Genomic DNA, 18,222 nt, shown 5'->3' with positions numbered 1-18,222 from the left:
GCGAGCGGCTTCAGCTCCGACAGCGCTTGGGGAGGGAAAACATCAAACATATTAAAACAAACACAGAGATCGTGAAATGTGCCCCTTTCCCGCCCCCCCGCTGCCCCCCCGCACCAGCCACAGGCCCTTTGGGATTTTTTACTGAAGTTTATTAGTTTTAAACTTTTAATATATTTAACCTTTTATTTAAAAAAAAAAAAAAGAAAAGAAAAGAAGAAACAAAGGAGGCGGTTTGGTCGGCGTCGCTTCTGGTCCTGGCCCCACGGTCCCCGGTCCCTGGTCCCCACCCCCCGGGCCCCCCCAGACCCGGCTCCTTCCGAATAAATAGAAACGACCAAAAACCCCCAAGGCCCCAGTGAGTCCCGAGTTCGTCCCGTTCCCGCCGGGGAGGAGCCGGGACACCCAGAACCACCCACGGGACACGGGGAGCGAGACGCTCCAGCTCCCCCGGGACACACGGAGCCCGCTGCCCCCGAGCGTCACCCCAGTGTCACCCCAGTGTCACCCCAGTGTCACCTCCCGTCGTTCGGCCACTAAACACCCCGCGCCAGTTTCACGCGGGAATCCGGACACCGGGCGGGAAAGGGGATTTTTTTCCTGTTTTTTTTCCCATTTTTGAAGTGGACGCGCTGGTTGGAAAAAGGGGAATAAAGGGGCTGGAGCCGATCCCGGGGGGGCCATGGGGAGGAGCCGTCCCCGTCCTGGGGACACCGGGGACACTGGGGACAGCGGGTCCCGTCCTCGCTCCGCCCGCCCCGCGGTGGCGTAAGGCAGAGGGCGAAAAGGCAGGAAAACACCCCAAAAGCGAGCGGGACAGGGGGAGGGGGGACAGGACCCGGTGACACGGGGGTCGGCACCTCGCGGTGTGGCCACGGGGGGACAGGACCCGGTGACACGGGGGGTTGACACCTCAGTCGGTTTTGCGGTGGTTGTTGTTGAGGACGGGGTGCCCGTTGGACAGGGGCCCGTTCTTCGTCCCCTCCTCCTCCTCCTCCGAGTTGTCCGTCTCCTCGCGGTCGCTCCTCTCGTCTTCCACCACCTCGGGGGGAACCAAAGGGGGGTCGCCCATCAGCACCCGCGTCCCGGCCGTGCCTCCGTTTCCCCGGCGCAGCCGCGTCCCCGCCAACCACCCGGGGGCCAAGCGCCGTTTGGCTTCGCGGTTTTGGCGCCTCCCCCCCCCAAACCGCGTCGTCCGGGTCCGGACACGACCCCCCCGCCCCAAGGAGCCCCCGCTTGCCTTTCCAGTTATGAACTTGTGGGCCATGCGGATGATGAGGAAGGCCCAGAACACGTGCAGCGCCTGCAGCACCGCCATCATGGAGTTGAAGAAGTAGTAGCCGAAGAACGCGGGGTAGAGCTCCAGCGGGTAAACCAGCGTGCAGTGCATGATCCTGCGGACACGCCGCGCGCCGTCACGGGCGCCCCGGTCTCCCCCCCCGGTGCCTCGGTTTCCCCCCCGGTGCCTCCGTTTCCCCCCCCGGTGCCTCCATTTTCCCCCCCGGTGCCTCCGTTTCCCCCCCCGGTGCCTCCGTTTCCCCCCCGGTGCCGGTTTCCCCCCCGGTGCCGGTTTCCTCACCAGAAGGGCAGGATGACCAGGCGGGTGATGATGAAGACGGCGGCGAAGACGATGAAGATGTTGTTGCAGGTGTTTCTCCAGCCGGCGTAGTTGAACATCTTGGCGGACTGAGGGGACACAGAGCGGGTGACGCGGGGGCACGGGGGACAGGGAGGCGGGCGCGGGGGGACGCGCTACCTCCAGCAGATAGTCCGAGGAGTCGTGCAGGGCCATGATGAGCGTCCCCACGCGGATGTAGTTGGTGAACCAGGAGAAGCTGATCAGGATGATGGTGGCCACGTGGTGGATGATTTGCTCCTTGAAGTCCTGTGTGTGGGGACGGGGGGTCACACTGGCCCTGTCCCCCCCAGACCCCTCATCCCCAGCTCCCGTGTCCTCCCGGCCCTGCTGGTTTTACCCCAAGAAAACCCTCCCCCTGTGTGTCCCCCCCAAGGCGTCCCCGTGTCTGTCACCGCTGTCCCCCCAGCCCCCACCTTGCGCTTGACGTCAGAGGCGACGCTGAAGAGCAGCGACCAGTAGAAGGAGAGCTCGATCATGTAGTACCAGTACTGGGAGGGCAGCATGCTCTGCGGGACGAGGGACCAGCTGGGGGGACGCTGCGCCTGCACCCCTCCTGGGGACAGCGGCCACGGCGGCGCGGGGACCCGCGGCCACCGCGTCACGGGGACCCCACGGCATCACGGGGACCCGCGGCCACCGCGTCACGGGGACCCACGGCCATGGCAGCACAGGGACCCGCGGCCACCGCGTCACGGGGACCCACAGCCATGGCAGCACAGGGACCCGCGGGCACCGCGTCACGGGGACCCCACGGCATCACGGGAACCCGCGGCCACCGCGTCACGGGGACCCCACGGCGGCGCAGGGACCCCCGGCCACCGCGTCACGGGGACCCACGGCCATGGTGGCACAGGGACCCGTGGCCACCGCGTCACGGGGACCCACGGCCACGGCGGCACAGGGACCCGCGGCCACGGCGCGCCCGGGCGCTCACCTGGACGGGGTAGCCCTTCCACACCTCCCGCAGGTCGTAGAACCAGGGCTTCTGCGGGCGGGACGACAGAGACACGGGGTTAGGGGGGGCCGGGGCGCCGGGCACGCCGGGGGGGGCAGTACTCACATCCACTATGACAGCCATGCCAGCAATGAAAGCAAGAAGGTAAAAGGTGAATCGCCAACTGGAAAAAGGAAGCAGAGGGTCCTGAGGGGCGCGCGGGGGCGAGGGACGGCCGGGCGCGCCGTGCCCGCGCGGGCTCACCTGGCCTCGCGGAACTTCTTGAGCAGGCTGGGCCGGTCCTGGTTGCGGCGGCGGCGGAACCAGCGCTCGACCTGGCGCACGGTGCAGCCGCTCTGCCGGGACAGCGTCTCCACGTCGGCCTGCGGACACGGGACGGTCACGCGGGACCCGGCGCTGCCCCCTCCGGCACCTCCCCGCCCCCTCACCTGCTTGGGGTGCTTGGTGGTGGCGTAAAACTTCTCCAGCGTGGCATTGGGGGCGGCTTTTAACCTGATCTTCTCCTTGACGTTGAGGAGCCCGGCCAAGGGGGTGGCCACATACCTGGGGGGTAAAGGGACAGAAGAACGTCCCCATTTGTGTCACCGCGCTGAGGTGGCCGCGTCGAAGCCGCCCAAGGACCCACAGCCGCTCGGTGCCTCAGTTTCCCCATCCCGCTGCTGCTCCTCCCAGTGGGTTTAACCACGGGGGAACCGGGTCCCCGTGTCACCCCGGGGCTGGGGACCGTCCCCGCCCAAGCGCGTCCCCCCCCCCACATCCCAACAAAGCCCCGTCTGTTCCCGGCCTCCGCTCGCCCTTGTTTGCCCAACAAACGGCTCCTCGCGCCGCGATGAGGCCGGCGGGGGATGCACAAAGCCGGGCCTGTGCCGGACTGCGACGGGAGGGACCCCGGGGTGTCACAGGCGCCCGGGCCGGGGGGACACGGTGACACATCCCGGGGTGTGTGAACACAACCGGGCGACACCGCGTCCCCATCGCGGGGTGTGTGAACACAACCGGGCGACACCGCGTCCCCATCGCGGGGGTGTGTGAACACAACCGGGGTGACACCGCGTCCCCATCCCGGGGTGTGTGAACACAACCGGGGTGACACCGCGTCCCCATTGCGGGGGGTGTGAACACAACCGGGCGACACCGCGTCCCCATCGCGGGGTGTGTGAACACAACCGGGCGACACCGCGTCCCCATCACGGGGGGTGTGCGAACACAACCGGGCGACACCGCGTCCCCATCGCGGGGGGTGTGCGAACACAACCGGGCGACACCGCGTCCCCATCGCGGGGTGTGTGAACACAACCGGGGTGACACCGCGTCCCCATCGCGGGGGGTGTGTGAACACAACCGGGGCGACACCGCGTCCCCATCGCGGGGTGTGTGAACACAACCGGGGCGACACCGCGTCCCCATCCCGGGGTGTGTGAACACAACCGGGCGACACCGCGTCCCCATCGCGGGGGTGTGTGAACACAACCGGGGTGACACCGCGTCCCCATCGCGGGGTGTGTGAACACAACCGGGCGACACCGCGTCCCCATCGCGGGGTGTGTGAACACAACCGGGCGACACCGCGTCCCCATCGCGGGGGTGTGTGAACACAACCGGGGTGACACCGCGTCCCCATCGCGGGGTGTGTGAACACAACCGGGCGACACCGCGTCCCCATCCCGGGGTGTGCGAACACAACCGGGCGACACCGCGTCCCCGTCGCGGGGGGCTGGGGGGAGTGTCCTCACGTCTCGAAGAGCTGCCGGACGACGAGGAAGAGGAGGGCGAGCGGGAGGGTGACGTAGAGGTCGGCGGCCTTGGCGTAGACGCACCCGTCGCGGTCCTGCAGGTCGGCCCAGCTCAGGTTCGCGGGCAGCCAGAGCCGCTCCCACCAGAACGCGCCGTACAGGGTCTGCAGCATGCTGGGGACAGCGGCGACGGTGACACCGGGCGGTGACCCCCGGACGGTGACACCCACTCGGTGACACCGCGCGGTGACCCCCCCCCCGCGGGACTTTGCCCCCGGTGCCGCGGGGTCAGGGGTGATTGATGATTAACCGCGGACCGCCGGGGACACACCCGCTCGCGCTCCCCGGGATGTCCCTCCCCCCGGGGACACGGAGGGGACACCCCCCCCCCCCCGCGCCCGGTTCGGCTCATCCCCGTCCCGGGATCGAACCGCCGCCCCCGGGATCGAACCGCCGCCCCGGGATGGAACCGCCGCCCCGGGGTGGAACCGCAGCCCCGGGACCCGGGGGCCGTACGCCCGGTTCCCGTCCCGGGGCGGCGGTTCCATCCCGGGACAGGGACGGATCCGGACGCGGCTTCGCCCCGCGGGGGAAGCGGAACCACCGGGGCCGGTTTCACAACCGGTTCCCGCTAACACGGGAGGGGCCGGGGCAGGTAACGGGCCCGGGGGACACGGGACCCGGCCCGGGCGCCACCGGGTGTGGCCGGACCCCCCCGACCGTGCGGGAAACGGAGAAAATCCGGGAATGCGGAGCTTACAGAGCGAAAATAAAGGCGGCGGGGGCCCCGCGGCGCTGCCGGTCCCGGTACCGGGGCAGCGCGGCCCGTCCAGCGCGGGGGCGGCCACCGCGCCCGGGCCTCCCGCGGGCGGCGGCCGGAGCACCGGGGGCCCCCCGCCCGCAGGCCCGGGCGGCCATAACGGGGCGGCCCCTGCGGCGGGAGAACCGGGAACCGGCCCCGCGCCGCGCCCCCCGCGGCCTGAGCCGCCGCCCCGAGCGGGGCCGGGCCGGGGGAACCGGGGCCCCGGGGGAACCGAACGGACCCGGGGAACCGGGGCCCCGGGGAACCGAACGGCCCCGGGACCCCCCCGCCCCCCCCCCCCGTCACTCACGCGCCGCCGGAGCCGCCTCGCGCCGCCGCTCGCGCCCCCCCGGCCCGGTCCGCGCGCGCCCCGCGCCAGGCAGCGGCGGGAGTGACGTCACCGCAACGCCGAGGGCCGCGGGGGGGGCGGGGGGCGCCTCCAGGGGGCGGGGCGGGGCCGCCAGGCCCGAGCGATCCATCGCCGAGACGGGGAGCGCGGCGGCGCGCCAGGCGGGAGCAATCCATCGCCGATTCGGCGAGCGGCGGGGCGGACGGAGCCCACGCACCCGCTCCGTGTCCCCTATAGACCCCCCTATGCGCTCCATACCCCCCCAGACCCCGCTCACCCCCCACGCTGGCGGCGGTCCCGCTGCGCAGCGCCTCCTGCCGGCCGCGCCACTGCACCCACTGACACTCCCCCGCCCCGCGTGTCCGTGCGGAGGGTCCTGTCACCCCAAAACCGCCCAAACTCCCCCAAACCCGCGTGTCCGTGGGGTCCGGAGGTTCCCAACACCCCAAGTTCCCCTCAAGTCCCTGCAAGCCCCCCCAAACCCGCGTGTCCGTGGGGCGCAGGGCCCCCCCGGGTGTCAGACAGCCGGACCCATGTGTGTGGGGACAAGTCCTTTATTTGCCAAGGGCTAAGGCCACATTTTGGAGGCGGGGGGGTGTCCCCCCAGACGTGTGTCCCCCACGTCTCGGAGCAGGGACCGAGCGCTGGGACCCCCGGGTGGGTCACACCCCCGCGTTAAGGCCACTGGGACGGTTCGGGTGGTCCCGGCGGGGGGGGCAGGGACACCCCCTCATGCGTGTGTGTCCCTGTCCCCAGGGGTCCCCCGGGGGGTCACACGGCCGGGAGCTGGGGGGGCACGGCAGGGACCCCCCAGGGGTCCTACAGCAGGACACAGTCCAGATCCGGCTTCTGCCGCTGCCTCCGCGGCGCACGGGCCTGGGGGGCAGGAATTGGGGATGGGGGGCAGAGACCCCCCGGGGATGCCGCCACCCCTTGGGGGACACCACTACCCCCCCAGGGGACACCGTCACCCCCCGGGGACACCGTCACCCGCCCAGGGGACACCACTACCACCCCAGGGGACACCGTCACCCCCCGCGGACACCGCCACCCGCCCAGGGGACACCACTACCCCCCGGGGACACCGTCACCCCCCGGGGACACCGCCACCCCCCGCGGACACTGCCACCCGCCCAGGGGACACCACTACCACCCCAGGGGACACCGTCACCCCCCGCGGACACTGCCACCCGCCCAGGGGACACCACTACCCCCCGGGGACACCGCCACCCCCCGGGAGCAGCGGGGCTGGGCAGGGGGTGGGAAGCACCCAGACCCCCCGATACCTGCGCTGGGCCCTGGTGCTGCGGGTGGGGGTGCTGGGGGTGCTGGGGGTGCTGATGCTGATACTCCTCCTGCTGCAGCTGCCGCGCCAGCTCCAGGTCACTCAGCACCGAGGGGTCCTGTCCTCCCCCCTGCTGCAGGGACAGCGCGATCATGTAATCCTGGAGGGGGACACACAGAAACGGGGGGGGCTCAGCACATGGGCTCCAAACCTGCAGTGACCCCAGCTGGGACCTGTGTGTCCCCAGCTGCCCCGCGTGTCCCACCTGGTCCACCTGTCTCTGCTGCAGCCGGTGTCCCGGGGGGGCGGCCGCGGCCCCCCCGTGCGCGTGGCTGGGGCGGAACTCGGTGTCGCAGAAGCAGCTGTCGCCGTCCACGCTGTGCAGGGTCTCCCAGACCACGCCGTCCTCCCGCAGGAAGCCCTGGTCCGTCACCAGCAGGTACAGGTGGCCCTGGGAGGGGACGGGGGGACAGTCGGCCCCTGCCAGCGCGGGGGGGGCTCCGCGGGGCCGGGGGCCGCACCTTGTGCTTGATCATGGTGCTGAAGTGGTTGTTGCGGAAGAAGACGCTGAGCTCGCCCTCGGGCACGGCGGCCGCCAGCTCGCACAGCCCGTGCACCGTCAGCTGCGACGCCGTGGCCTCCAGGAACTGCTCGGCCGCCAGCCCTGGGTGACACGGCGCGTGGGACGAGGTGACACGGCGCGTGGGACGAGGTGACACGGCGCGTGGGACGAGGTGACACGGCGCGTGGGACGAGGTGACACGGCGCGTGGGACGAGGTGCCGCCCGGCGCGGGGGGGGCCGCGCGGCGCCGTTACCTTCGCTCAGCAGCCCGGAGTCGCTGGCCTGTTTGCAGGTGATGATCTTCTCCACCAGCTGGTTGTAGCTCAGCTTGCCCACGGCGCGGACGAGCTCGGGGCTCTGCCGGGGGACAGGGCTGTCACCGCAGGGCGTGGGGACACCGGGACCAGGGCTTGGTTCAGTCACAGCCTCCTCCAGCCACCACAGGGACCTCCAGGAAGCCAAGGTGGTGGCCCCCGCCATGGGGAAGGACCCGCCACCAAAGGGTTTCAAAAGCCATTGAGACCCCCCCCTTTGCCACGGGGTGCGACACTGCCCACCAGGTGAGGTTCCTCAACGGCATCACCGACGGGTTTGGGTTGGAAGGGACCTTCAAATGTCACCAAAGGTCCAACCTCCTGCCGTGGGCAGCGACACCTTCCACCAGACCAGGCTCCTCAAAGCCCCCTCCAACCCGACCGTGACCATTTCCAGGGACAAGGCCCCCCCAGCCCCTCCGGGCCGCCTGCTCCGCGCCCTCCAGCTCCGGCCCGGCCCCGCGTCCCTGTCCCGGAGCCCCCGGGGCGGCGCGCCCACCTGCGGGTCCAGCAGCCAGCCGTGGTACAGCGGCACGTTCAGCAGGTCGAACACGATGCACTCGGGCGTGTACTCGAAGTCCGAGACGCCCGTGAACCGCACGTTGACGTCCAGCCCCGTCGCGAGCTTGGGGAGCACCGTCATGGAGTCGCTGATGTTCTGGGGAGCACAGAGCGGGGTTTGCGGGGAGCTGCCCCGGCCCCGCGCTCCCCGGGGCGGCTGTCGGGGGCCGGGCTCTCACCTGCTGGAAGTTGAGCTGCAGCCCCTCGGCCGGCTCGCGGGGCGGCTGCGTGGACAGGATGCAGTCCCCTGCAAGGCAGCGCGTCAGCCCCCCCGCGCGCGGGGACCCCCCGGGACAGGGACCCCGGGGCCTCACCCAAATGTGCCATCAGCTCCTCGGCCGTGATCACCTCCTTCTGCGGCGGCAGCTTCACCTGGGGGCGCAGAGAGGTCGGGGACAGTCCCCCGGCCCTTCCCCTTGTGAACTGGGGGGGCTGAGGCTGGACCCCCAAGGCCGCAGGCCCCCCCGAAGCCACCTGCCTTCCAGCGCAGCAGCAGCACGTTCATGAGGGCCAGGAGCGGGCAGGGCCCGTTGGCGCTCTGCGTGACCACGGGCGTGCGCTCCCCCTTCCAGTCAATCCACTTCACGCAATAGAAATCCTCCTCCGCGTCCCGAGCGGGGCTCCGGGCCGGGGGGGGCTCAGCTGGGGACGTCGCCCCCCCCGCGGCAGCGCGGGGACCCGCTGGGGACACCCCGTCCTCTGCGCTTCGCGGCTCCGGAGCCTCGTCCTGTGGATGCTCGTTGGGGGGGGGATGTGGGGCGCAGCCGCCCTGCCCCACGGCGGGGGGGGGAGGCACCTCTGAGCCCCCCCCAACCTCCCCCGGGGGCTGGGGGGTCCCTTTGTCCCCCGATGTCCCTCTGTCCTGCTCAGGTGGCGGCTCCATGGGACCCTCAGGATCGGGCCCCTGGGGATGCGCTGGGTCCATGTGGGAGCAGCCGCATCCCAAACCTGCTAAAAACGGGGCTTTCAGGAAAAAAATACATGTATTAGTCCAGGAAAATAATACACGGATTAGCCCAGGAACAGCCGCGTCCCAAACGTCTCCCCGAGGGGGGAAAACACGGATTTCAAGAAAAAAATACATACATATTAGTGGAATGCTCCCGCAGAGAGATTTGGGAAATAAAACAGGCAAGTGAATCGGAAACTTTGGCGTCGAAATGCTAAAGAGATTTTGAAAGTTTGGCTTTGAAATAGTCAGGAGACGTGGAAAATCTGGCTTTTTGGCTATTACTATTAAATAATGACAATAAACAAGTATCACAGAGACAAACAGAGAAATAAGTAAATAAATACTTGTGAGATAAAACCATATTGATCGATAAATAGTAAATAAACGAATACTCCTGACAGGTAAGTAGCTCTACAGGTAAATAGTGTTGCTAACCAAAGAAACAACGGAGAGACGCTCCTGACAGGCACGCGGATACTGTCAACAACCAGATAAATAAATACATATATAGGCTGGAACCGCCCCAAACCCCCCAAACCGCGGCCGCCCCCCCCGCCCCCCCGTACCTGGGGCCGCGTTGCCGCCGCTCCCTCCTTCTCCTTGTCCCTTCTGTTTTCCTGAGTTTTATCCTTGTCTCCTTTTCCTTCTTTTTCCTCCTTTTCCTTCTTTATTCCTTTTCCTTTATTCCTCCTTTTTACTCCTCTTTCCTCTTTTTCCTTCTTTATCCCTCTTTTTCCTTCTTTATTGCTCCTTTTTACTCTCTTTTGCTCCTTGTTGCCTCCTTCTTTCCTCCTTTCCCCGTCCTTTTTCCTTCTTTAATCCTCCTTTTCCCTTCTTTAATCCTTTTCCCTTCTTTAATCCTTCTTCTTCCTTTATTCCTCCTTTTCCCCTTCTTTTTCCTCCTTTAGCGCTTCCTTTTACCTTTTCCCGGTCTCTTTGCGCTCGTTTGCCTCCTTTCCGCCGCTGTTTTTCCCGTTTTTCCCGTTTTTCCCCGTGGTCCGTGCGCTCCGCGGCTGCGCTGCCGCTGTCCCCGCCCGCCGGGCTGCGCCGGGGAGGAGGAGGAGCCGGGGGGGGCGGCTGCTCCCGGTCACTGGTCACCGGGAACTAGTTACCAGAACTAGTTACCAGTCGGGATGGGGCGACGCCACCCTGGGGGGGCAGAAAGTCGGGGCGGGGCACGGCCCACCTGGGGCTGTTGGGGGGTTTTGGGGGGGGCTTGGGGGTGTCGGGGGCCTTGGGGGTGTCAGAGGGCTTGTTGTGTCGGGGGTTTGGGGTGTCACCCCCCTCCCACTCACTGCGGCCCCCAGCCCCGCCGGCGCGAAATCCCGGGAAAGGGGCGGGGCCAGCGGCGAAGCACCACGCCCCTCACAGCCACGCCCCTTCGCAACCACGCCCCTTCGCAGCCACGCCCCGTTCCCGGCAGCGCACGCGCGAGGCCACGCCCCGCGGTGTGACAGGGGGCGGGGCCGTGCGGGCGGTACCGGGTTGAACGGGCGGTACCGCGTTGTTGAACCGGGCCGGAGCGCGCTGGGCGGGGCCGGGCGGGTCGGGGCGCGGATCGGCGCCGTTATGCAGCGGTTCGTGGAGGGGAACCGGGCGGCGCTGCAGGTAGCGGGGCCGGGGGGACCGGGGTGCGGGGGGAGCTGGGCGCCCAGGGAATTGGGGTGCAGGGGGAGATGGATGCAGGGAAAAGAGGGGTACAGGGAACTCGGGGTGCAGGGGGAGATGAGCACCCAGGGGACTGGGGTGCAGGGGGATTGGGGTGCAGGGAAAAGCAGGGCACAAGGGGACGGGGGTGCAGGGGAACTGGGCGCCCGGGGAATTGGGGTGCAGGGGGACTCAGTGCCAGGACACCCCAAAGCCGGTTCCACAGCGGGGATCCCAGCACCCCGTCCCAGCCGGGCGCGGGGCCGGTGCCGCAGGCGGCTCTCGGTTATTTACAACACGGAATAAAGGAGCGAATCTGGGTTACAGCATCAAACGATTGTCACCGAACAAGTGACACGCTCCCTCGAGTGTGACGGGATGGGGACGCGGGATGTGGGGGGGGACACGGGGGATATATTTCCTGCTGCTGCAGGCAAGAAGCAAAGGGGTGAAACGTGGTGTTTTGGGGGTGGCCAGCCCGAAACGTGCTTCTGGAAAACCACGTGGATCTGGGGTTGAAACAGGAGGGTCCCTGTCCCCGCCGTGGCAGAGCTGGGTTGTCCCTTTCTCCCCAGGGCCCCATTTTCACGCACGTGCCCCAAAATGTGACGTTTTTGTGCCAGAAATGGCTCCTGGGCAGGTCTCGTCCCAAGGGACCGGTTGCCCAGGGTTGGGAGAGGGGTGGCACATGGGGGTGGCAGCTCTGGGTCCCCTCGAGGGGAAGGGACAGGCTCGGGGGCTTTTGGGGACGGGGACGTGCGAATGTCACCTGCCCCGGCAGGAGAACATCCGGCACCACCGCGAGATCCACGTGGTGATGGGCAACGAGGCCTGCGACCTGGACTCCACCGTCTCGGCCCTGGCCCTGGCGTATTTCCTGGCGAAGGTGAGACAAACTGCGCTGGGGGCCAAGGGTGGCGCTGGGGACACGGCTCAGCGCTGTCACCCGCCGCAGACGGCCCCGGCGCCCGCAGCCGCCTTCGTCCCGGTGCTGAACATCCCCCGCGCCGACTTCGCGCTGCGCACGGAGACGACGTTCCTGCTGCGGGAACAGGGCGTCCCCGCCGCCGCCCTCGTCTTTCGGGACGAGATCGACCTGGGGGGGCTGCACCGCGCCGGGCTGCTGGCCCTGACGCTGGTCGATCACCACGTCCTGCCCGGGTGAGCCGGGAGGGGACGCGGGCACAGCCGGGGCCACCCAGCTGGGATTTGGCCCGGGGTGGGTAAAATCTTTCCCTTCCCCGGGGTGTTTTTAGGGTAGCAGAGGAACAAAAAGGGGCTTCCGGGATGTGCCGGGGTGCCGCGTGGCGCCCCGGGGTCTCACCCTGCCCGTCTCGCCCGCCAGCGCCGACGCCGCCCTGGAAGAGGCCGTGGTGGAGGTGCTGGATCACCGGCCCCTGGAGCGGGACCGGGCGCCCGGCTGCCGGGTGACGGCGGAGCCGGTGGGCTCCTGCGCCACCCTGGTGACCGAGCGCATCGCGCAGGGTCCCCCGGGCGTGCTGGACGGACCCACGGCCGCGCTGCTGCACGGTGAGGACGGGCGGCCCTCGCAACCCCAGCGAGGGGGACGGTGACGACTGACGGTCCCCCCGTTGTCCCCTCCAGGCACCATCCTCCTGGACTGCGTCAACCTGAGCCCGGCGGCCGGCAAGGTGACGCCCAGGGACGTGGCGTGCGTGTCCCTGCTCGAGGAGAGGTTCCCCGAGCTGCCCGCCCGTGACACCATCTTCCAAGCCCTGCAAGCGGCCAAGTTCGACGTCTCAGGTCTGGGGGGTCTCACTGGGAGCAAACTGGGACAAACCCCCCTCCTTGGGGACAAGGACGTGTCCCCAGGGGCTCACGCTCGGCCCCTCTCGCCTCGCAGGGCTGACGACGGAGCAGATGCTGCGGAAGGACCTCAAGGTCCTGTCCAGCGACGAGCTGCTCCTCGCCGTCAGCGCCATCTACGTGGACCTGGAGGTGAGGCCGGGTGGGGGAAACTGAGGCACGGGGTGACACGCGGGGACGGCGGGGTGGCACCAGCGCCTGTCTCCCCTGCAGACGTTCCTGCGCCGGCCCGGCTTGCTGCCGGAGCTGGAGGCGTTCTGCCGGGCTCGGGGCTACGCGGGGCTGGTGGCCATGACCATCTCTTTTAACGAACGGAACGAGCCCGCGCGGCAGCTTGCTGTCTACAGCCAGCGAGAGGCCCTCCGCAGCGCCGTGAGTGGGGGACACCGCGACCCTCGCCCTGCGGGTCCTGCGTGGCGGTCCCTGCCGTGGCGCTGGGATTTGCTCCAAAGTCCCCCGATTCTGGGGGTCTGGGGCAGTTCTGAGCTGCAGCACTTGGGTTTGCCCTGAAATCTCCAATTTGGGGGGGCTGGAGGGAGGCACTTGGGTTTGCCCTGAAATGCCCTGGTTTTGGGGGTCCCGGGGTCCCAGCCGCCGCGCTCCGCCGCAGGTGTGCCGGGCGCTGGAGGAGGAGACGTCGCCGTCCCTGCAGCTCCAGCCCCTGGCGAGCCCCTGGCCCTGCGTGGCCACCTACGCGCAGGGCAACGCGCTGGCGTCGCGCAAGAAGGTGCTGCCGGTCCTGCGGGCAGCCCTGGGGGCGCCGGGGCCCGCGGGGGCGCCGGAGGACGAGGTGGTCCCGCCGCCCACCCCCATGAACAGCCTGGTGGAGGAATGTCCCCTGGCGCAGGCCGTGCCGCCCCTCTGTCCCCAGGATGTCCTGGAGAGGGTCAGCCGCATCGCCGCGGGGCAGCCCCCCGGCTCCCCTAAATGAGGGTTTTGGGGCGCACAAAAGGACGGGGGGGTTCCCTGGGCATGGGGGGGCTGCAGCCGCCTTCGTTAGAGCTCAGCTCTAATGGAGATGAGTCTTTGGTGCAATTAGCCCCCCGACGGGCTCCCCAATGGCCCCGAGGGGTTTGGTCCCCCAGGTGGGTTTTTGGGGGGCCACGACAGCACCCACTTAATGGGGTGGTTGAGTTCTTGCCATTCTCCCTCCCTTTGGGGGCTGTGGGGTCCCTGGGCGGGGGTCCAGACCCACACCAGCCCAGGGCTGTCACCCGCGTGCTCCGAGGATTAAACTTCCCTCACTTCTTCCACTTTTGGCTCTCAGCTTCTCTTTCACAATGGGTCTGGCACTGGCTGGTTCACCCGGGGGTGCTCGGCGCAGCCCCCACCCTCCCCGTGGCATCCCTGGGGGGCACCCCCTCTTTTCCGGGGGCCAAAGCGCTCCCCGAGCACCCACGGGAGGACAAAGGACGTGGCTGGGGTGGGATCTCAGCTTCTCCTGGCAAATTTGGCAGGAGCCGCTGGTGGACGCGTCCTGGGGCAGCACGAGGGGTTTATTTCAAGGGGGGGTGTTTATTTCCCAGGGGAGGGAAAACCAAACCAAGCATCGGCACTCGCTTCCCAACACCGAGCGTGCCGCAGGGTGGCCAACCCGGCGCCGCGCAGGAGCGGCCGGCGTGGAGCGCGGCAGCAGCCGCTGCCCCCGGCCGCGGTGCCCGGCACGTGCCATTTAATATTTAATCCCGGCGCTATTTAAATTATATACACCCGCACCCGAATTCGGGAGCCCACGCCCCTCCTCGGGTCGGGCCCCGTCCTGCCTCGGCCGGTGCCGGTGAAACCCCGGCGCAGATCCCCACCGCGGTCCTGCCTCCGAGGCGGTGGAGGCCGCTGAGCTGGGTTTTTGAGCTTAAAAAACAATATATATCCTAAAAAAGAAGAAAGGTGGTGGTTTACCGGGGGTGGAAACGCCGGCTGGAAGCACCGTGGGCTCAGTGGTGGTTTCGGCGCTGAGCTGCTGCTGGTGAGACGCCGAAGCATCACGGTTTAATCCCGGTTTTGCATTGAAGCGTTGGGGTTTAGTCCCGGTTTTGCTCTTCTGCGCCTTTCCGGGAGGGCACCGAAGCAGCCGCAGCAGCGGGACCGGCCTCGCTGGGATGCCGCAGGGAAACCGAGGCACCGGGGGCCCACGGGGGATGCCGGCGTGGAAATGAGGGAAAACGGGCAGGATTTGGCACATCTGGGCTGTGCCCGGCGGCTCCGGGAGGGCGGCTGCGTCCCTGTGGCTGAGATCCTGGTCGTGCGCGAGGCGGGGGCCGTTGTCACCAACCCGATGTCCCCGGGACGCGGGGATTTGCCGGGGGGACACAGCCAAAAGCCACCGGGAGCCGGGCGAGGATGGCTCTGCAGAAATTGCCGCGGGGTTAAAGCACTCGAGGTCGGCTCCTCCTCCGGTTGGGGGATCAGGCAGTTCAAGTTTGGGCTGAAAAAGCCAGGAATCTGCAAGGTCCAAGAGAGGCCGGGTGAGGGACCCGCACAGGCAGGGGCTCGTTTGGGTGCGTTAATTAGCGGCGGTGCTGCGGCGGGGGCAGAGATGGCGCTCAGGGCCGTGTACTCACATGCTACAAGACGCGGGAGCTGCTCCACTGTCGCTCCCGGCCGCCCTTGGACCTCATCTCCTGGACGGCACCGCTCTGCGGGGAGGGCACCGAGATGGGCGTCACCGCTGCGGGACCCACCGCCCCACTGCGCCATCCCGTCACCCAACTGCGCCATCCCGTCACCCAACTGGGCTGTCCCACCGCCCCACTGCGCCATCCCGTCACCCAACTGGGCCATCCCGTCACCCAGCTGGGCCATCCTGTCACCCCACTGGGCCATCCCACCACCCAGCTGGGCTGTCCCACCACCCAAGCATAAGATCTGTGTCCCAAACACAAGGCTGCCCTGAGACTTGTCACCCAGCAGTGACACCCGTCCCCCCGCGCGGGCCGCGTACCATGGGCAGGTCTTCTCCCGCGGCCATGTCTCCAGAGCCGATGTGCGTCAGGTGCACGAAGTTCATGGGCTCCCCGATCATGGAGCGGTCGATCCGCCTCCTCCTCTTCTTCTGCAAGCGGACCGAGGCCGTCAGACCCCCGAACCCACGGCCCCGGGACCCCAACCACCGAACCGGCCAGGCTGATGGTACTCACGGGCTGTGGCTTCTCCACGACGCAGCAGCCCAGCTTGTGCCAGAAGTCGCTCATATTCGCGGTGGCGTCCAGCTTCCCGCCCTGCCGGGGGGCTGCGCCGGTGCAGAGACCCCCGCACGGGGTCACTCCATGGGGACGGGTGGGGGACCTGGTTGGGGTGGCTGAGCCGGTGGGGATGGACCTGGGGGAGGCAGAGCGGGTTGGAATGGGGGGGAGAGATATCCAGAGTCCTGAGCCCCCAAATCAACCCCAAATCCACTTCCCACCGGCTGAGCAGAGACAGAGACGCTCAGGGGACCCCCAGCGTCACCCAGAGACCCCCAGGGACCCCGGGGCATCTCACACCCCCCCAGAGGAGCTGTCCCGCCCCCCGGCGCAGGACGGGATGCTGCGGCAGGATGGGGGGACAGAGGCGGCCACGGCAAATCCCAGCTCCCTGAGCCAGGCAGCTATAAATATCCCGGCCTTTCCGAAAAGAGGCCGGAGGTTTGGCTCTTCCGCTCCGGCTCAAAGGCAGACGGAGGGGAAAAACAGAATAAACCGGGGACTCTGCCCCAAAACCGCCCCGACCCGGCGGGGGGCAGGCAAAGCTGGGTAGGCAGAGGGTGTGGAAAGAGGGTGCACCCCCAAATTGGTGCTTCCTCCCGTCAAGGCCAGACACACATCCCGGTGCCCCAGCGCCCGGCGCGCGCACGGCACTCACCGCCCGCGGAGGGCGAGCGCAGCCGGCGCCAGCGGCGCGGCCCCGGGCTGGTCGCGGCGGGGCCGGCACGGCGAGCTCGGCCGCAGTTGGCCGCCCGGCCGCCGGCAAACAGGAAGAGCCGTTCCTCTGCCCCGCGCCGGCCGCACCGGATGGGCCAAGGGCCGCGGCGGCGGCGCTTCCTGCCCGCGCGGGGAGGAGCGGGGCCCGCGGCCGCCCGCACCCCCACACGGGGCGCTGACCCCCGAACTCGGGCCGCCTGCCGCGCAGCCCCCGGCGAGCGGTGCCGAGGGGCAGGTTGTGACACGTCCGGGGTGGCGGAAACCGGGGCTGTGCCCGGGCCAGACCCGCGGACCGGCACCCCCGGGCCGCACCGGACAGACGGACGGGGGGGGTTTCTTCCTAGCCCCATTTCCTTAGGAAACGAGGCTGCCGGAGCCCCCGGCACAGCGCCCCGGATCCGGCACCGCGGCGGAAAAGCCGTGCGGAGGGGGCACCCCCCAAATTCGGCACCATTCGGTACCGAGGGGTCCCTGGGGAGCCCCCCCGGCGCGCTCAGCCTCGGACGAGCCACCGGCGAGTCCCCGGTGACCCCCAGGGGCTCGAGCCGCCGCGACCCCCCCTCGGACCCTCCCCCCCACCCACCCCAGACCCGCGGGGCTCACGTCCCCCCGCCCGCGGAGGTGACGGCCGGACCGGCCGCTCTCCCGGCTCCGGGCGGCTGTCGGTGGCGGGTCCCACAGGCCGCGGCCGCCCCGGGGGTCTCGGTGCCCCCTCCCCACTCACCGCCCCGCAGAGCGCTGTGTCCGGCCGCGGCAGCGCAGGGACGGCGGCTCAGGCCCAGCCGAGCCGGCACACACAAAATGACTTCCCGGTTGGGAAAGCACCGCTCGGCGGCTGCGTCACCGGCGGGGCACGGCGGGGGCGGGGGGCTGCTCCGGGACCCCCAGCGCTGCGGGTCACCCGCCCACCGGGGTCCCCCGGGGTCGGAAGGGACGGCGGTGTGGGGGGATGCTGGTGAGAGCCCCGGGACCCCCCAGCTGCGCGCCCGGGACCCCCCGGAGGAGGCAGCAACATGGAGGGAGAAGCCCCTTTGTGTGGGACGCCCCGGCTGCCACCCGGGGCGCTGGGCGCCGCACGGGGGGCCCCGGGGGGCTGCAGGGCCCGGGGGTCGCTCTGAGGCTGGGGGGTCCCCGCAGGGCTGGGGGGTCGCAGTAAGGCTGAGGATCTCGGGGGTTCTGGTAAGGCTGGGAAGTCCTGGTGGGGCTGGGGGGTCCCCGTGGAATTGGGGGTCCCAGTAGAACTGGGGGTCCCGGTAGGGCGGGGGGTCCCCATAGAGTTGGGAGTTGGGCGTCCCGGCAGGGCTGGGGGTCCCGGGGCTCCGGTGGGGTTGGGGCTCCGGTGGCGCTGGGGGTCCGGGCAGGACTCCCCGCTCCGACCGGGGGGCTGCAAGGGGGGGTCCTCCCGCCGCCCCCTTCCCGTTCCGGTGCCCCCCGCCTTCCCACGGCGCTTTCGGGGGCGCTCCCGCGGGGTCGCGGCTCCCGCGGGGCCGGTCCCGGTGCGGCCCCGTTACCTGGCCCGTTGGCGGGTGCGGGTCCCGGTGCGGGTCCCGGGCCGGTCCCAGCTCGCAGCGGCAGGCGTGGCCCGGCCCGGAGCACCAGCTCCCACCCTGGACACCGCCGGCATTGCAGGGCCCGCCGCGCCGGGCACCGCACGGCTGGGGGCGGAACGGCTCGGGGGCCCGGCGGGGATGCGGGTCCT

The 18,222-nt window shown here is 69.3% G+C and overlaps 4 protein-coding genes across 17 annotated transcripts; 1 reads left to right on the top strand and 3 right to left on the bottom strand.

Moving 5' to 3' along the window:
• Positions 1–171: 171 nt before the first annotated feature.
• Positions 172–5,564, bottom strand: CERS2 (ceramide synthase 2). Of its 2 annotated transcripts, XM_082073292.1 has the most exons (12): positions 5,437–5,564; positions 4,325–4,498; positions 3,020–3,134; positions 2,835–2,953; positions 2,697–2,754; positions 2,571–2,621; positions 2,050–2,142; positions 1,754–1,882; positions 1,577–1,683; positions 1,238–1,391; positions 910–1,039; positions 172–857 (listed from the first exon to the last, which is right to left on the bottom strand). In XM_082073292.1, the coding sequence occupies exons 2-11, from the start codon at positions 4,495–4,497 to the stop codon at positions 911–913; spliced, it is 1,128 nt and encodes a 375-aa protein (XP_081929418.1). In that variant the 5' UTR covers position 4,498; positions 5,437–5,564; the 3' UTR covers positions 172–857; position 910. The 2 variants fall into 2 exon arrangements, with proteins under 2 accessions (XP_081929418.1, XP_081929417.1); XM_082073291.1 differs by having other exon boundaries at positions 173–1,039.
• Positions 5,565–5,998: 434 nt separating this feature from the next.
• Positions 5,999–10,449, bottom strand: MINDY1 (MINDY lysine 48 deubiquitinase 1). Of its 11 annotated transcripts, none has more exons than XM_082073028.1 (12): positions 9,717–10,449; positions 9,285–9,361; positions 8,677–9,161; positions 8,513–8,570; positions 8,378–8,445; positions 8,137–8,295; positions 7,578–7,680; positions 7,282–7,424; positions 7,026–7,211; positions 6,660–6,920; positions 6,502–6,543; positions 6,000–6,421 (listed from the first exon to the last, which is right to left on the bottom strand). In XM_082073028.1, exons 3-12 carry the CDS (start codon positions 9,121–9,123, stop codon positions 6,206–6,208), a joined length of 1,683 nt encoding a protein of 560 aa, XP_081929154.1. In that variant the 5' UTR covers positions 9,124–9,161; positions 9,285–9,361; positions 9,717–10,449; the 3' UTR covers positions 6,000–6,205. The 11 variants fall into 11 exon arrangements, with proteins under 11 accessions (XP_081929151.1, XP_081929154.1, XP_081929155.1 ...); XM_082073029.1 differs by having other exon boundaries at positions 8,677–9,146; XM_082073031.1 differs by having other exon boundaries at positions 10,072–10,449.
• A 153-nt stretch (positions 10,450–10,602) lies between these two features.
• Positions 10,603–13,877, top strand: PRUNE1 (prune exopolyphosphatase 1). 2 transcript variants are annotated; one of them, XM_082073034.1, is made up of 8 exons: positions 10,603–10,758; positions 11,579–11,683; positions 11,753–11,958; positions 12,143–12,327; positions 12,403–12,561; positions 12,662–12,756; positions 12,838–12,996; positions 13,235–13,877. In XM_082073034.1, the coding sequence occupies exons 1-8, from the start codon at positions 10,720–10,722 to the stop codon at positions 13,553–13,555; spliced, it is 1,269 nt and encodes a 422-aa protein (XP_081929160.1). In that variant the 5' UTR covers positions 10,603–10,719; the 3' UTR covers positions 13,556–13,877. The 2 variants fall into 2 exon arrangements, with proteins under 2 accessions (XP_081929160.1, XP_081929161.1); XM_082073035.1 differs by having other exon boundaries at positions 10,652–10,727.
• A 1,048-nt stretch (positions 13,878–14,925) lies between these two features.
• On the bottom strand, positions 14,926–18,187 carry CDC42SE1 (CDC42 small effector 1). Of its 2 annotated transcripts, none has more exons than XM_082073036.1 (5): positions 18,035–18,187; positions 15,762–15,942; positions 15,566–15,676; positions 15,186–15,260; positions 14,926–15,066 (listed from the first exon to the last, which is right to left on the bottom strand). In XM_082073036.1, the coding sequence occupies exons 1-4, from the start codon at positions 18,145–18,147 to the stop codon at positions 15,189–15,191; spliced, it is 477 nt and encodes a 158-aa protein (XP_081929162.1). In that variant the 5' UTR covers positions 18,148–18,187; the 3' UTR covers positions 14,926–15,066; positions 15,186–15,188. The 2 variants fall into 2 exon arrangements, with proteins under 2 accessions (XP_081929162.1, XP_081929163.1); XM_082073037.1 differs by lacking the exon at positions 18,035–18,187 and adding an exon at positions 17,248–17,389.
• Between the last annotated feature and the right edge of the window lie 35 nt (positions 18,188–18,222).

This window comes from Streptopelia decaocto (genome assembly GCF_964273445.1).
Source record: "Streptopelia decaocto genome assembly, chromosome: 26".
NCBI lineage: Eukaryota > Metazoa > Chordata > Aves > Columbiformes > Columbidae > Streptopelia > Streptopelia decaocto.
The sequence above is the reverse complement of the archived record's forward strand: the minus strand, read 5'-3'. Positions and strand labels throughout refer to the sequence as shown.

Excerpts from the sequence above, each read along its gene's own strand:
- PRUNE1 (XM_082073034.1), top strand. The coding sequence starts at position 10,720 with ATGCAGCGGTTCGTGGAGGGGAACCGGGCGGCGCTGCAG. Across the intron at positions 11,959-12,142 it reads GATCACCACGTCCTGCCCGG|CGCCGACGCCGCCCTGGAAG; the intron begins GTGAGCCGGGAG and ends CTCGCCCGCCAG. Across the intron at positions 12,997-13,234 it reads GAGAGGCCCTCCGCAGCGCC|GTGTGCCGGGCGCTGGAGGA; the intron begins GTGAGTGGGGGA and ends GCTCCGCCGCAG.
- MINDY1 (XM_082073023.1), bottom strand. The coding sequence starts at position 9,282 with ATGTATTTTTTTCTTGAAATCCGTGTTTTCCCCCCTCGGGGAGACGTT. Across the intron at positions 8,296-8,377 it reads TGCAGCTCAACTTCCAGCAG|AACATCAGCGACTCCATGAC; the intron begins GTGAGAGCCCGG and ends TGTGCTCCCCAG. Across the intron at positions 6,422-6,501 it reads GGTGTCCGCGGGGGGTGACG|TGGTGTCCCCCAAGGGGTGG; the intron begins GTGTCCCCTGGG and ends CTGGGGGGGTAG.
- CERS2 (XM_082073292.1), bottom strand. The coding sequence starts at position 4,497 with ATGCTGCAGACCCTGTACGGCGCGTTCTGGTGGGAGCGGCTCTGGCTG. Across the intron at positions 1,883-2,049 it reads CCTCTGACGTCAAGCGCAAG|GACTTCAAGGAGCAAATCAT; the intron begins GTGGGGGCTGGG and ends CCCCACACACAG. Across the intron at positions 1,684-1,753 it reads CCTCGGACTATCTGCTGGAG|TCCGCCAAGATGTTCAACTA; the intron begins GTAGCGCGTCCC and ends GTGTCCCCTCAG.
- CDC42SE1 (XM_082073036.1), bottom strand. The coding sequence starts at position 18,147 with ATGCCGGCGGTGTCCAGGGTGGGAGCTGGTGCTCCGGGCCGGGCCACG. Across the intron at positions 15,677-15,761 it reads TCGTGGAGAAGCCACAGCCC|AAGAAGAGGAGGAGGCGGAT; the intron begins GTGAGTACCATC and ends GTCCGCTTGCAG. Across the intron at positions 15,261-15,565 it reads CGGGAGAAGACCTGCCCATG|AGCGGTGCCGTCCAGGAGAT; the intron begins GTACGCGGCCCG and ends CCCTCCCCGCAG.